This window comes from Thunnus thynnus, chromosome 4, assembly GCF_963924715.1.
Source record: "Thunnus thynnus chromosome 4, fThuThy2.1, whole genome shotgun sequence".
In the NCBI taxonomy this organism is placed as follows: Eukaryota; Metazoa; Chordata; class Actinopteri; order Scombriformes; family Scombridae; genus Thunnus; species Thunnus thynnus.
The window spans coordinates 24,070,160-24,083,527 of NC_089520.1; the positions used below are offsets into that span (position 1 = coordinate 24,070,160).

The window sequence follows — 13,368 nt, forward strand, 5'->3', positions numbered from 1 at the left end:
AAAAATGTAGGTCTTAGATGTGGATTCCCTATTCACTCTGTGTATGTGTGTTTGTGTGTGAGCCTTTGAGTTAAAGGTCACTATTAGAGAAAAGCTCAGACCTCTTTCGCAGACTCTTGTCACTCTGGTGAACCCTTGTTAAAGGAGTCCACTTGACACTTGCTCAAAATGACACCACAGTCTTGTTCTGTAGTTTAACTCCTTATTTTCTCTCTGTCTTTCCAACCTACCCTCCGTCTTTCTTTCCCGATGCTTTCTTAAACATTATGCTCTTGTCTGTGCACAAATGAGAGCAAAATATACACTTTTCCTGCACATTACTTTTGGTCCAATTACCTCACACTCAGCTTTCTTTGCTTTAACTTTTTTTCCATTTTACAACACTAATTCATCCTAATTCAAAATCCAGTGTGGTAAAAGGTAATGTTGTTGAAGTTATTAACCTGATATGAGTGTCTTGAACCATAATCAGCATAGAGAAATGGCCCCTATTATTATATTTCAAGCATATTATGTCCTCTCAGTCTCCAATCCTGAACTGTTTCAGTGCTCCAGACTTTGAGAGCAAGAAAATTCAACAGTCTGACTGCATTTCATTACACCTCAGTCTACTGCTGTTGATTGATTTGAATAGCCATATTATTCTTGTCCTTATTACAGTGGTTGTCAAATAAGACATAAAAGCCACAAATAGTTCACTTTTCATCATGATAAAAGCTGTAACACCAAATATTACAGAAAAGTGTTTGAACAGCTTTTGTAGAGATGAATTTTGCATGTGGTGTTTCTCCTGTTTCGTGCCACAAAGAGCCTGGACAGTTTAACTGACACACTTTCCTGACTTTAATCCATTTTCTTGTAGAGCAAAGACTCTACATTTGCAAGCACTGACTCTCTAAAATGTCACTCAGTAAATGCCAGAGTGATGTTAGGGGGCAGACTGATGAGGATGATATTTTTGAAGTGAGGCCACTAAACCTTAAGGTTATTGTATCATAGATCAGCCAAAGCCAGGAACTGTCAGCGAAATCTGTCACACTTGTCAGCTCTGCCACAGCCCGTAAAACCCCTGACAGCCGACCCACTGTGATGGGATGGTGGAGATCAAAGCACAGCCCAATCTGCCCAAAAGGCACACTTCACCTGAGAAATACTTGATATTCACATGTCAACCTCCAGCTCTAAAACTCAGCCGAAGTCGTAGGGCTGATAGCCACTGTGAAGACAGTTTGGCCTAAACCGTTGAAGATATATTTGACACTTAAATGCTGCAGATTGCACCGACTCTGACCTTTTATGTCTTTTTTTGCTATTTAGATAATAACAGTTGGTTTAATAGTCTTTTGCCATTACATGAAAGATAATAGGATAGAAGTATGCATTTTTAATACACATTTTAATGAAGGCCACAGATGTATATATTTTATAATTCTCATTATAAGTAATTAACTGTCACGATGACTTTCTAATAGTTGTGCATGTGCCATTAATCCTTAAAAGGATAATTCTGTCATCTGCCATCATCACTATCAGTAATTAATCTGAATGATCCATTGAAGCTCTAATCTCTAATGCTCTAACCAATATTTTTATATTAACAATGGCCAAAATGACATTGAGAATTATCCATTGAGAATTAGGACCAAACTCTGTGTTTTGCAGCTGTGTTTCAGCTGATTTTTCAGGTTTTTTAAACTGTACTTGTTTGGTTCACTTGCAAGCAGTTGTCAGTAAAAATATCTGATAAACCAACCGTACACTACCTGCACAGCAACAAGCTGGTGAACATAGTGAAGCATTGGAGCCAGAATTTTTTTTACAAGAGTTGGTCGAGGGTGAAAATTGGACTTACATTTGGACAGAAACATGACTCCCATGCTAATGTTGCTCAAGCCCAAATGTCTTTTGGATGTGTAATTAGGCAACAGTTTCCTAAAACCTAAACCATAACAACTTTTTAAAATGATAATATGTCAATGCTGTGTTACCAGCTTGTTGTGCTGCCCCCCAAGTTTCCAAAAAATCATGACCTTCCAGACCCCATGAAATGGACATTTTAATGTCATGGAAAACAATTAATCTGTAATGGCGACCTCATCCTGCACAAGCAGATGTGGACATAAAATCTAAGCAATAAAGCAATCACATATTTTGCTTGTCTCCACCCTTCTGTCAAATCAAACAATAATTTCTCTCCTTGGTGTACACTTGAGAAATTAACTTCAGTGTGATATAACCAGATAGTCATTCTCACTCACCCTCCTTTGATGTAATCTAAGAATGTGAACTCTGACTCCACGGAGAACGAGAGGAGGGTGACCTGAAATTAAAATGAAACATAGGATTAAACACAGTTTATGTTTTCTCGCCTAAATACAAAAAAAACATGCACATCTCGACTTAGTTTGGCACTTGACACTCACTCTGGAATAAGATGTGAGCCGGCTGCTTCCTGATGACTGACTCATTTACATTGCCAGAGGACAGTTTAAGAGGATGGGATGCATTTGTATGCGTTACTTGCGCTTGCCCACACTATGTGGTAAGTTGTGTGAAAATTGGTGTCTCAATTGGTTGTTGGTGTCGCCCACTCTGATCTCTCAGATCTTATGTCCTTCAAGTTCTGCAACGCCTTCATCTTTCATTTTGTCCCACTTCCATAATTTCTTTACTAATCACACCCCATACAGTTCTTCTCTGAACCCCAAATATACATCTTGCTCAGTCACCTACAGTCTCACATACTGTAGTATAAACTTATTTTTTGCTTTTCACCAAATATTATAATTTGTGTGTGATTTGAGGATTAATGAGGAAACCTGCTTCCCATTTTTTCAGAGCACAGATTTGCATCTTCTCCCAAAGAGCCAACTCTTGCATGATAATTAAAAAGGGAATCATTTAACAGATGAGATGTAGGTGTGAAGCAGGAAAGAGGCACAGTGCCAGCTCTGATCTGCTGCTGGAGCCATACTCACTGTTCCAGAGTTGACATATTTCTTTTTCTTCAGTTTCTTCTTGGTGTTAATCACCTAAAAATTAAAAGAGAGGTACATGTGATAAAATGAAACATTTTTTCGGCCATAAGTTGTTCAATGCTGAGAATTAATATTGTAGCTTTTAAGAAAATATTGATATATAATATTACTCACATACACACATGCATATTTATATATAAAATACACATTATTAAATGTGCATATACTGTATAAAGGTGTGCGAACCACTGCCAGTAATACAGTATTTGAATATTTTTTGCCAGTGACAACATAATAAGACAATAATTAAATATTACTTAACACAATCTAACCTAATAATTAAACACACACAGAATCATAATTAAGAGGAACTTCTGAATGTACCTGTCTATAAAAATCTTTTTTAAGATTGTTTTTTTTCTCCAGGCCAGGCTATTCAGCTGCAAACATTTTATTCAAACTGACACAACCAGTCAACCTTTTATCCATCCAACCAAAACACAGCATTATAGCTTATAATTATACAACTCTCTATAATTTCTTGTTTGCTGGATTTGGCTCGCAACTATGAATATTTTACACATGGTAAAATAAACTTCCCACTGCTTATCTCGCTCCCTTCAACACACATTCAGACCTTTTAGTCGAACTATATGAATTCATTCTAATTGGAAGCAGCATATATAATGAAGGGCTGTATGTGGGTGACAGGAGAATGCCATCACACAGATGTATGCAGTTTGTAGGCAGCATGAACAATACATTTTTCCATGCAACTGACAGAAGAGAAGTCAAGGAAGGAGAGAATGGATATACAGTACGTGTGCATGAAGTAACAGATGGGTATTACTGGAAAGCGTAACTCATGCAAGATCGCTTATTAACACTTAATACAGAAACAAATCATCCTGAGTATCCTGTGCATGTCAATTGCGCGTGTAGGTAGAAGTTTGATGGGAAATTCAAACAAATCTCAGGCTACACCAAATCAATGGGTAAGACAGGCTTAAGGTGCAAGTCTTACATTTACTTTACCAGTATTCTACTGGGTCCAGAACAAGAGAGAAACGTCAATCTGGAGACCAAAGACGTCTCAGCTCATTACCCCGATTCTCAATGGCTGCTAGGCATGAAAGTGACAGCCCCTAATTTAACATGGAGGGATGGCAATTTGTCTGACAAACTGAACAATCTGCTGATGCATAAACTAAAGGGCCTTTCAGTCTCACTGGGAGGTAGAGAGGAATCAAGAGTAGCGTATAATGGAGCTGACATCCAAAAGACAGGTATTTGTCCTTCGGCTTAAGGCCACCAAACCACAGAAGCATGAAGGTATTGACAATTCCTCTTTTTTGATAAGGTTTTGACTTTCAGTTGTTTGTCACTCAAATATTTTTATTCACATTTCCTAACGAATGAACGTAATAAATTCTGATCTGCACAAAATAAACTGAGATTTCAGTAAACGTGGGACACATTTTTAGGCCTCACCTTAAAATGATACATTTAAATGAGTTGTATTTGTAATTTGCACAGAGAGCTGTATTGTGTGCTATTAAGAGACACAGTAAGCCATCCCATGGCATCCCATGAGAAGGACTGAGAAATAGCTATGATCATTCTAAATCCCTGAATTGTTCTCTTATTAATCCTGTTTCATGCTGCTGCTAATAGTTCAATTTCTATGTGTATCAGCATCCAGGTGATTATAGTGGCAAAATAAATCTTGGATTTTTGAAAAGAAGAACACAGACTGAAGGAATATTTAATTGGATGTATAACTGCTCAGGGAAGGTGGTGGTGGTGGGGGGTACGAATACTGTGCTGTGCTGCCCTTTAAAAATTGAACTAGGAATGTATGGAATAACTTTTTGGACATGTTCTTTGTAAGTGTTGAATAACACTATTTATTTGCTGCAGAACTAGGCAATATCCTTGGAAAGGAATGTGCCAAAGTAATAGAAAACAGTGCAACAGTGATGTCAGAGATAGAAATGTCACAAGTGTCAGAAATGCGATCCAAGACCGCTAGAGCTCAGGGATTCCAGACCTCAGGAGCCAACAGACATGTTGTTGAACTGTGAAAACACTGGAATTACTCACTTCGTACACATTGAACTGGCTCTGCCCTCGAGCTAGCTCTCGGTAGCTGGTTGTGAAATCCCCAATGAAGTCATGACTGGGAGAAGAAATGAAATAAGAGAAACACCAGAAAAGATCAGGTACACATAACAGGACTCATGGGGGAGAAGATGGAACATTGTGATCTAAAATGATCTTGAATTCGGGGGAATATTTCTTCAAAACTTTTACCTTAAACTAAGTTTATGTTTGTGTTTATACTGTATGTTTTAAGTGAAGATAGTTCTTTGGATGAAAGTTGAAAAGCAAGTTACAGATTCCTAAGCTGTATGTGTTTGCAGTCACACTCACCTGCCATCCCTATCCCAGTCATACACCTCCACCTTGATAGTTCTGGGGAGAAAGATCAGAGAAGTCCTTAAAGTGCTTAGAAAAATGGAAATTTGAACATCAGTAATTCCATGACAACTGGACAAACTTCACCTACCAAGGAAGTTAGTGTAATAGAGTTGAAAGCTCCAGAACAGTTACTAATTGACTTTGTTTTGCCAAAAAATAAACTATCAATCCCAACATTCTAGTTTTTCATAGTATGGAAATGACACCATGTCACCAATGCCCTACCTCACTGTATTTGGAAGGATATGTCATGCAAACATACAGTGAATCATTCATCAAAAAGGAACAAATTCAAACTAGAAAGAGTATACTTGAGCCCCTTTAATCCCCCTTTTTCTCTTCTTCATGGAAAACCATATGGACAGTGGCCCTGCTTACTATATATTTGGCATCTTACATGCAAGAAGAGGCAGCGCAGAAAGTGATGTGAAATAAGTGACTCAAGCTCCTTTTCAAAAATAAGGCCAACATGTAAAAGCTATTGTGTCGTCACACAAAATAAGCACGTTCCTCCACCGCAACAACTTAATTAGCCTCATTAATGCTTATGTAATTAACACAGACTGTAGACAGCATCAACAGGTGTGTACTGTTTCATGCCAACCGTTTCAGCCTTGGGGCTTTCAGTGCAAAATACAAGGCTCATCCCTATGAATGCTATTTTGCTCAGTGATAGAGTCTGTTTGTTAATTCGGTCTTATTGACTAAATGATTCAATGGGCTGAGTGGATCCTAATCAAAATCAACAACACAACAACAACAGAAAAAAGTGTTTTGAAATAGTGCTGAGGGAACCACGCAATCAATTAAATTGGTTGTCACTTTGTTCTCAAACTGGGATACTTGCCAGTTTTAGAACAAGGCTGAGCAGCTCGCTGCATCTTGCAAGAGAAGTCAACTTACTTAAAGTGCTCCCTCAAAAAAAAAAAAAAAATGTAACTTCCAAACTGCAGCGCATGTAAAATTCTAACATTCAAAAGAACATCACAAAAAAAGACACACTGATGACATTTTACACAAATGCAGAAGAAACAATGTCCCTGCAGAGTGAAGAAATAAAAAACTTTTCTTAGCACTTTCATTCCTGAGTCACATTGATCTCACCCCCATGACTCCCTTCTCTCCCCACTTCATTTTACACAGACACCAGCCCAGATCCAAAGAAAGTAGAAGCAAGTAGCACATCAGAGACTCTTTCCTGTCACTGAGGAATTGAAAGATGCCTGAAATAAGCCCAACTTCTTCCCTGCCACCTGGCCCCTGTCGTTCCATGGTGACAGTTTGTTCTTTTGAGGTTATCTTCAAGTCTGTGAACTAGAGAAAATGTTCTTGTCACCTAGGTGGTAGAAACATGATGCTTCTCTTCTAGTGAAGGGAAAAGAGTGGGGGTTGGTAAAAATAAGATAGGTAAAGAAATAGCAGAACGAGAGAAAGAAAAGGAAAAACAGAGAGTTATCCTTTCCCCTGACCAATCTAACTGCAGAAATAAATCTAGTGCTTGGCGGAAGTAGGTACCATTTTAGTGCATGTTTGTGTTACAGAAACAAAGGACCTGCAAGCTGTCATCATGCCGACTCAAAGCATTCGCCGTCATTTTATTTCAAATCTCCATATCCTAACTTCCAGCCGCATCAAAGGACTGAGATGCTCAGACCCTTGAATTGCCCCCTTGAACGCTCAGAATAATATACACTCCAAAACTAATCTGCCACAGATATCTTCAGCTGCTATTCCAAGGCATCTTTAATGAACATGACTCATCTTCAGTAATGGAGGCGCATATAATTGAAAGGAAAAAAGGAGACTGCATTTGACACTGAACAATTCTTCAGCTCCAATTACACAGATCTGTCTGTGATCTTTTGCCAGGGAGGAAAATAGACTATATTTGAGTCATCTAGGCTAGCATGTTAATGAGGAAGAATTGATTCTTTTGATGTTTTTAATGAAATAACTGCATTAAAATGTATACCTTAGGTTACACCGACACAGAGGAAATGCAGGGGGTGTGAGGGATATATATATATGTGTATATGTATATGTATATGTGTATATATATATATATATATATATATATATATATATATATATATATATATATATATATATATATATATATATATATATATATATATATATATGTTTATAGGGAGAGAGATAGAGAGAATTTTTTCACACATCAATTGTTGAGCAGAACATACAACAATTTGGAAGCACCTTCCATTCCCCTCCTTTCTCCTCACACTCCCTCATCCTCTTCTCCTTGACTTACTCATCTGGAACAGGGCATTTGACATATTAGATTTCTGTTTTTCCTCCTGTAACACTGCAAGTATACTCACCTTCCCTGTCTGGTGTCTCTGATCTTTCCATTCTCCTCTCCCTCTTTCCTCCTCTCTATTACCCTATTGCTCTCCTTTCCTTCTACATTCCTCTTCTTTGCCAAATTGAAGTCTGTTGCTTCCTGAGCAGAGTGCACGTTTGTATGGAGAGATGGATTTGTTCAAGGATACCTCAGATGCTTGCTGTCACCAGGGATTCAACTGGATCCTGCCAGTTGAAGGACAGTCTGCCTAATCACTGCGCCACCTTGTCGCCAGTGAGCAAAGTTGGGAAGGTGGACATGTTTTTATCCTTCTCTTTGTGTTTGTAAGACATTTTAAAAGGTTACCAACGGATCTGCCAAAAATATGGTACACAGATGGCCCTTAGCAATATTTTCAATTCAGGGATTTCTCACTGTTGTTTCCAAGCAATAACAAGCATCCCTTTCTCTTTGACAATCTTTGTGCAGCAACAATGAAAGGTGAATTGTGCAAGGTCCAATTTAGCCTTTTTTCAGTGTGGCTGTTGCACAATGTTATTAATGTTGCCTTTGTGGCAGTAACATTCAAAAACATTCAACATGATGATTTTTCTCTGATAATGAAATATTAATATGCAAAATCATAAATCTTGTGATTTGATTTGCCGTCTTTATTTCCGTCCTGGTACCTGATTTGATACCAGTGCTTGTTTTTTTCTTTTTCAATTTTAAAATCTCTATACCTAGCTGTGTGAAACCGTGAAAGCTGTAATGAAACTTCACTTTTTAACTGTAAGTGGATGCATACAATATTGTTCTTATTGGGCGTGTGCACATTTTAATCATATTTTTCTTGCAGGTTTATAAAATTGTGTTGCTGCAGTGCAGTGTTGAAGCCACAGTGACTAAAAATGGGGATTGGTCATGCCTGGCTGATACCCAGTCAATGATACCAGCTTAATGAGATCAGTATCAGCGCTGAAACTGATCCATAATGTCTGATCAGTACATCCAGTAGGTGATTTGCAGGATTATGATATAGGCCTAGCCAAATTCTTGATATTATACTTGTGATTATAATTTTGATTTAATAGAACTGCTATTAGGCTAAATACATATTTTTTGTAGGGCTATTCTTTTACTGGATGTGGACATCAAGCATTTTAATAATGCTTATTTCAAAACACACTGTAGTTTTGATGGTATAAACTTTACCTTGAATTATGTAGGTATAACTATGGCAGCAGAGTTCGGTGCGGACAGTACAGGTTAATTTCCACAGTCACAGTACCTGCTCCACTCCCAGGTTACACCAGACATCTATAGTAAAAACTATATCTGTAGTCATGTCCAATATTACAGGAATATTATAGGAATACTACAGGCAGCAGTGTGTCTCTATGATCCTCTCACTCTTCCGCGACCACATGTTGCTACTTGTCACTTTGATCACGAAGGTGACACTACTCTATAGAGTATATAGGCTACAATATAGTATAGAATAAAGCATTTATAGTATATAGTTTAGAGAATGTTATAGGATGAAACTGACAGAAGGACGGGACTGAGAGAAAAAGGCGCAATTACAAATCCGTCTGTTACTTTAGCACCACGGACAGAGCCATGGATCCATCACTACACGCTATTTCTACACTGGGTAGTTTTACAAACTTTAATCGGAGACAACTGGGATTCACTTCAGACAATCCACTGTTACTGGTAAATGGGGCCATTTTCGGTCAACGTTGGTGTTCAAAGAGTTCTTTTAAACCCAGCTGATGCGTCCATTAATGGGTGGAGCCACCAGCAGCTTTTCGGCTGGGAGGACGAGTAGAGTCAACGGACATGGTGCTGGCATCAGCTGACACTAGCCGTTGCCCACGGCTATGGCTTCAGCATTGGCTATGCAGCTGGGAGTTCCCCGGCCAGAGGGAAAGCATTTGCCGGGGAGCATTTTACCAAGAACCACGGTGTGAGAGGCAGTTGCTCCAAGGGTGATGGCCACAATGAAGCCGCCAAGGACTGTTCAGTAGAGAAGTGAGTAATGTTAAGTGCACCGAACTCCACTGAAAAAAATAATTTAACAATGATTGGTGATGAATCGCTTGTTAACTAGTCATTTAAGTTACATTTTTACTGAAACAAGTCCACATTTACCTACAAAATATGTGCAGAATTAAATAATGGCTCCTAACATTACTTTAATTTTAAAATATCATCCATGTTGCTTGCCTAACACCTATAAACAAGGCCTATTTTAAATTGTGTATTTTTATATGGGAGTTTGGTATGAGCCTTGTTAACTCTGTTGAGTTGGGCTGTGGTTTCAGCACCTTGAGTGGACACACCTCCAGGGTTTCAGAGCAGAGAATACGGCTTATTTTTCCAGGATTTTGAAACCTAATTTTATATACTTGGTGTTTTTTTTAATCATTCAAATTTGTGTGGGCTAGTACTCTCAACAGAGAGAGGTGCTTCGATGCCTTCTCCAACATGGGTGCCATGTTGAGTGCCAACCCAGATAACAAGCAGTTGGAGGTACAGGCACTGCAATACATGTAATCTGCACCTTGTATAACTCATACAGAGCAAAAATAAGTAAGGAGACAACACACCTCCTTCAGGTTATCCTTAAGTCAGTTGAATTCAGAGGCTGTGTGAGTTTTTGGCTGGATCCAAATGTCCAGACTTCTCTGTGCTTGCAGACTCTTGGATTAAATGGGAAATCTGTGAGTGTCTAGAGCTTTCCAAATCTACAATTCATCAACTCCACGAGAGGCCTCAACTTTCTGCAGACTTCCAGACAGTCTACACGGGATACAGACTTCACCGGACTTTGCTGAATAATTTGGTTTTGTTTATTACAGTCTGAAGAGTTAGATGGATAAAGGTTGGTTTTCATCCATTGTTGGTTTGAAGATCCTTGGTTGAGGATTTGATGTGAAAATAATATTGCCAGTGTTTAGCAGCTCATATAAAATGGAAACATTTTACTGAGCATTCAACCATATCTGGTATATGTAAACAGTTTCTTGCATAAGTTCCCAATATTATCTACGACTGAGGTGGGTCAGAATTTTCAATGAATCTCCATGGAAACAATTTCGGTCGTGAGTTCCAACTCATTTTTTACCTTCATGGCCGAGCACCCCGCAGGCTTTGTGTGAATACAGTGTGCATGCCACAATACATATGACAAGAGTCCATGAGTGCTCAGTCCAGTCCGGAGGCTGGATATTTGCATTCAGCCTTTGACAACAACTCCTTGGGTCTTGTAGAAGAGGTAATCATCCCAGCCATGTCCTGAGGGTCTGTGCTTACTGTTAATCACAAAAAGGCAACAACAATGTTGCATGGTGGTCTCTATCAAATGCATGGTTCATATCAGTGAGCCAGGGGCATTTTATTGCCTTTGTAGTTGAGCACTTCTTTTAGTCAATGAAATGATCTTCAACAACTGAAAAAATGGGATACCTATTTTATTTAAACATACACTTTTGGTACATGTAATGGAAATTAATCAGAATTGATTTAGTTGTTTTTTTCCTTAGCTTTTCAAATCACTCGAAGCTTTGCTTCAGTTGATGGATGTAAACAGTAATTTCATAGATTAAAAAGAATTGACAGCCTGGAGAGTTGTGTTTGTGCATGAATTCAGCTTCGATGATAATGTACCATCCCAGAGGTTTAAAAAAATTGTTAGTGGGTCTCAAGGGCTATATAATTAAAAAGACAGATAGAACTTCCCACCGCCCCTTACAGAAATATGGACTTGAAAAACAAGCAAACACTGACAGACAAAGTTTATTCTTCACCCACGCACAAGTGAATAACCTGTTTATAGTGCTGTCTTGGTGATATTTCAAGACTTGCAGCATTTCAGACTGTTTCAGCTCGTGGCTTGTCACATTTCATTACACTCTCACTCTATGTGTGTGTGTGTGTGTGTGTGTGTGTATGCACATGTGCGTTTGCATGGCACAGGAGCATTTTAGCAAATGCCCAGCTCAGTCCCCTGTGTATGATCGGCTCTGACAGGTTAGTGACCCCTTCTTGAGCTCATGTGTGATTGGCTGGCTGACACAGTTTCACCTAATATTTCCCAAATATCAAAACACTTCTGTAGGCACCCCTGTACATCCATGAGACAATCCTGTCAGTAGCTCTGTTTCTGTCTGTCTGTTTGGGATTTATCTCGGCACACACCAGGTTCTCAGCATTCTCAGTAATTAGAGTTTGACTGCATACAAACAAGATAGGACAGACACCTTTGAAAGAGAGACGAAAAGGATGGAGAGGCAGTAAAAAGAAGCAGTATGCCATATGAATTATTTCTCTTCACAAAAGTAATGTCTGTCACTCCTTTTTCATCTTTCCTTACAGCTCCGTCATGATTTAGCTTGTTTTCTTCCCAGCACTGTCTTTGAAATTAGAGGCAAGCTGATAAGCTGGGAGCAAAAAAAAAAAGAATTTATACCCACTGACACAACATGTCTACATTAATTATTTGCCAACTGGGAAGGCTAACCCATTATTATTTTAGATATTTAGCTAGCAATGTAATCCAGTATTTCCAGCTAAGCCCTGTCCCTCCGTCTGTTGCTAGCTAACATTTGCTCCATGAGTTGGTTGAAGACACCATACCAGGCTGATTTTTTCAAATGTTTCCATCTGACTCATTTTAAAACAAGTAAAAGGTCCTAACATGATGGCATGATATAATTTTGAAGACTGAGGCTAAAGGTAAAAGGTCCTAGGCTAAAAGGCAGCATCCTCACCACCAATATTCAATGTAGAAGAGTTAATAGCTGAGCACCATTGTTCTTGTGTTCCAATGAAGAGCTTGTTAGTATTCTAAGTATGTCAAGGGAAAATGTAATATCAGACTGTTCTAACTCAATCCTGTTTGGTTGCTAAGATGACATACTTTGACAAGCAACAGAACAGAACTGCTAACGTTACATAAACTCTGATATAGTTGCATCCAGGACAATGCAGCTCCCGCAAATACTACACTGTGGATGTGCTAATTGGAATGGGCCCTTTTTTAATGCAATCTGTAACCCCTCAAAGTAATTTAGTGTGAAATTCTCATACTAAGACTGCGTTAGGTTGCTGCTATACGTAGTAAGCTAGTTAGCTGGACATACCAGCATTTGCAGCTTACATTAGAGCAAACAAACATGGTTTAATCCATTCCTTACACATTTACTCTCACATTTTTGGTTTCGGAAGGGGACAACCAGTGTTTGGGGGAGGGGTTCAATCAGTGTTCAATTTACACACACTGTTGTATCTAAATTTAAATGTTTAAAAGTACCTTTATATTGCTCAGGGATTATCTCTGAGGTGGACAGTGTTGATAAGAGAAATGCCACAAGAAGGCCAGTGGAGATCAAAGAAGATCATTGTGTGGGACCTGGCTATTCCAGCAAAGCTCAATACCAAGGAATGTCCCAAGCACAGAGCTGCTTTGAAATAACGTGTCAGTAAAAAGAATAGGAGGCTTAACACTGCAACATTTTTAACTAATATTGATTTCTGCTGGTTAAACTCATCGATGCTGAGGGTGTAGTAATGGCTGTCATTAGTATGCTGTTTGTC

The 13,368-nt window shown here is 38.7% G+C and overlaps 1 protein-coding gene across 6 annotated transcripts in view; it reads right to left on the reverse strand.

Moving 5' to 3' along the window:
* Positions 1 to 13,368, reverse strand: part of cpne5b (copine Vb) — a 128,020-nt gene that overhangs the window by 14,422 nt on the left and 100,230 nt on the right. For all 6 annotated transcript variants that reach the window (XM_067587778.1, XM_067587779.1, XM_067587780.1 and 3 more), the window contains 4 exons: positions 5,412 to 5,453; positions 5,082 to 5,157; positions 2,979 to 3,032; positions 2,259 to 2,320 (listed from right to left, as the gene is read on the reverse strand). In XM_067587778.1, coding sequence (XP_067443879.1) covers positions 2,259 to 2,320; positions 2,979 to 3,032; positions 5,082 to 5,157; positions 5,412 to 5,453 — 234 coding nt within the window. The remainder of the gene's footprint in view (positions 1 to 2,258; positions 2,321 to 2,978; positions 3,033 to 5,081; positions 5,158 to 5,411; positions 5,454 to 13,368) is intronic.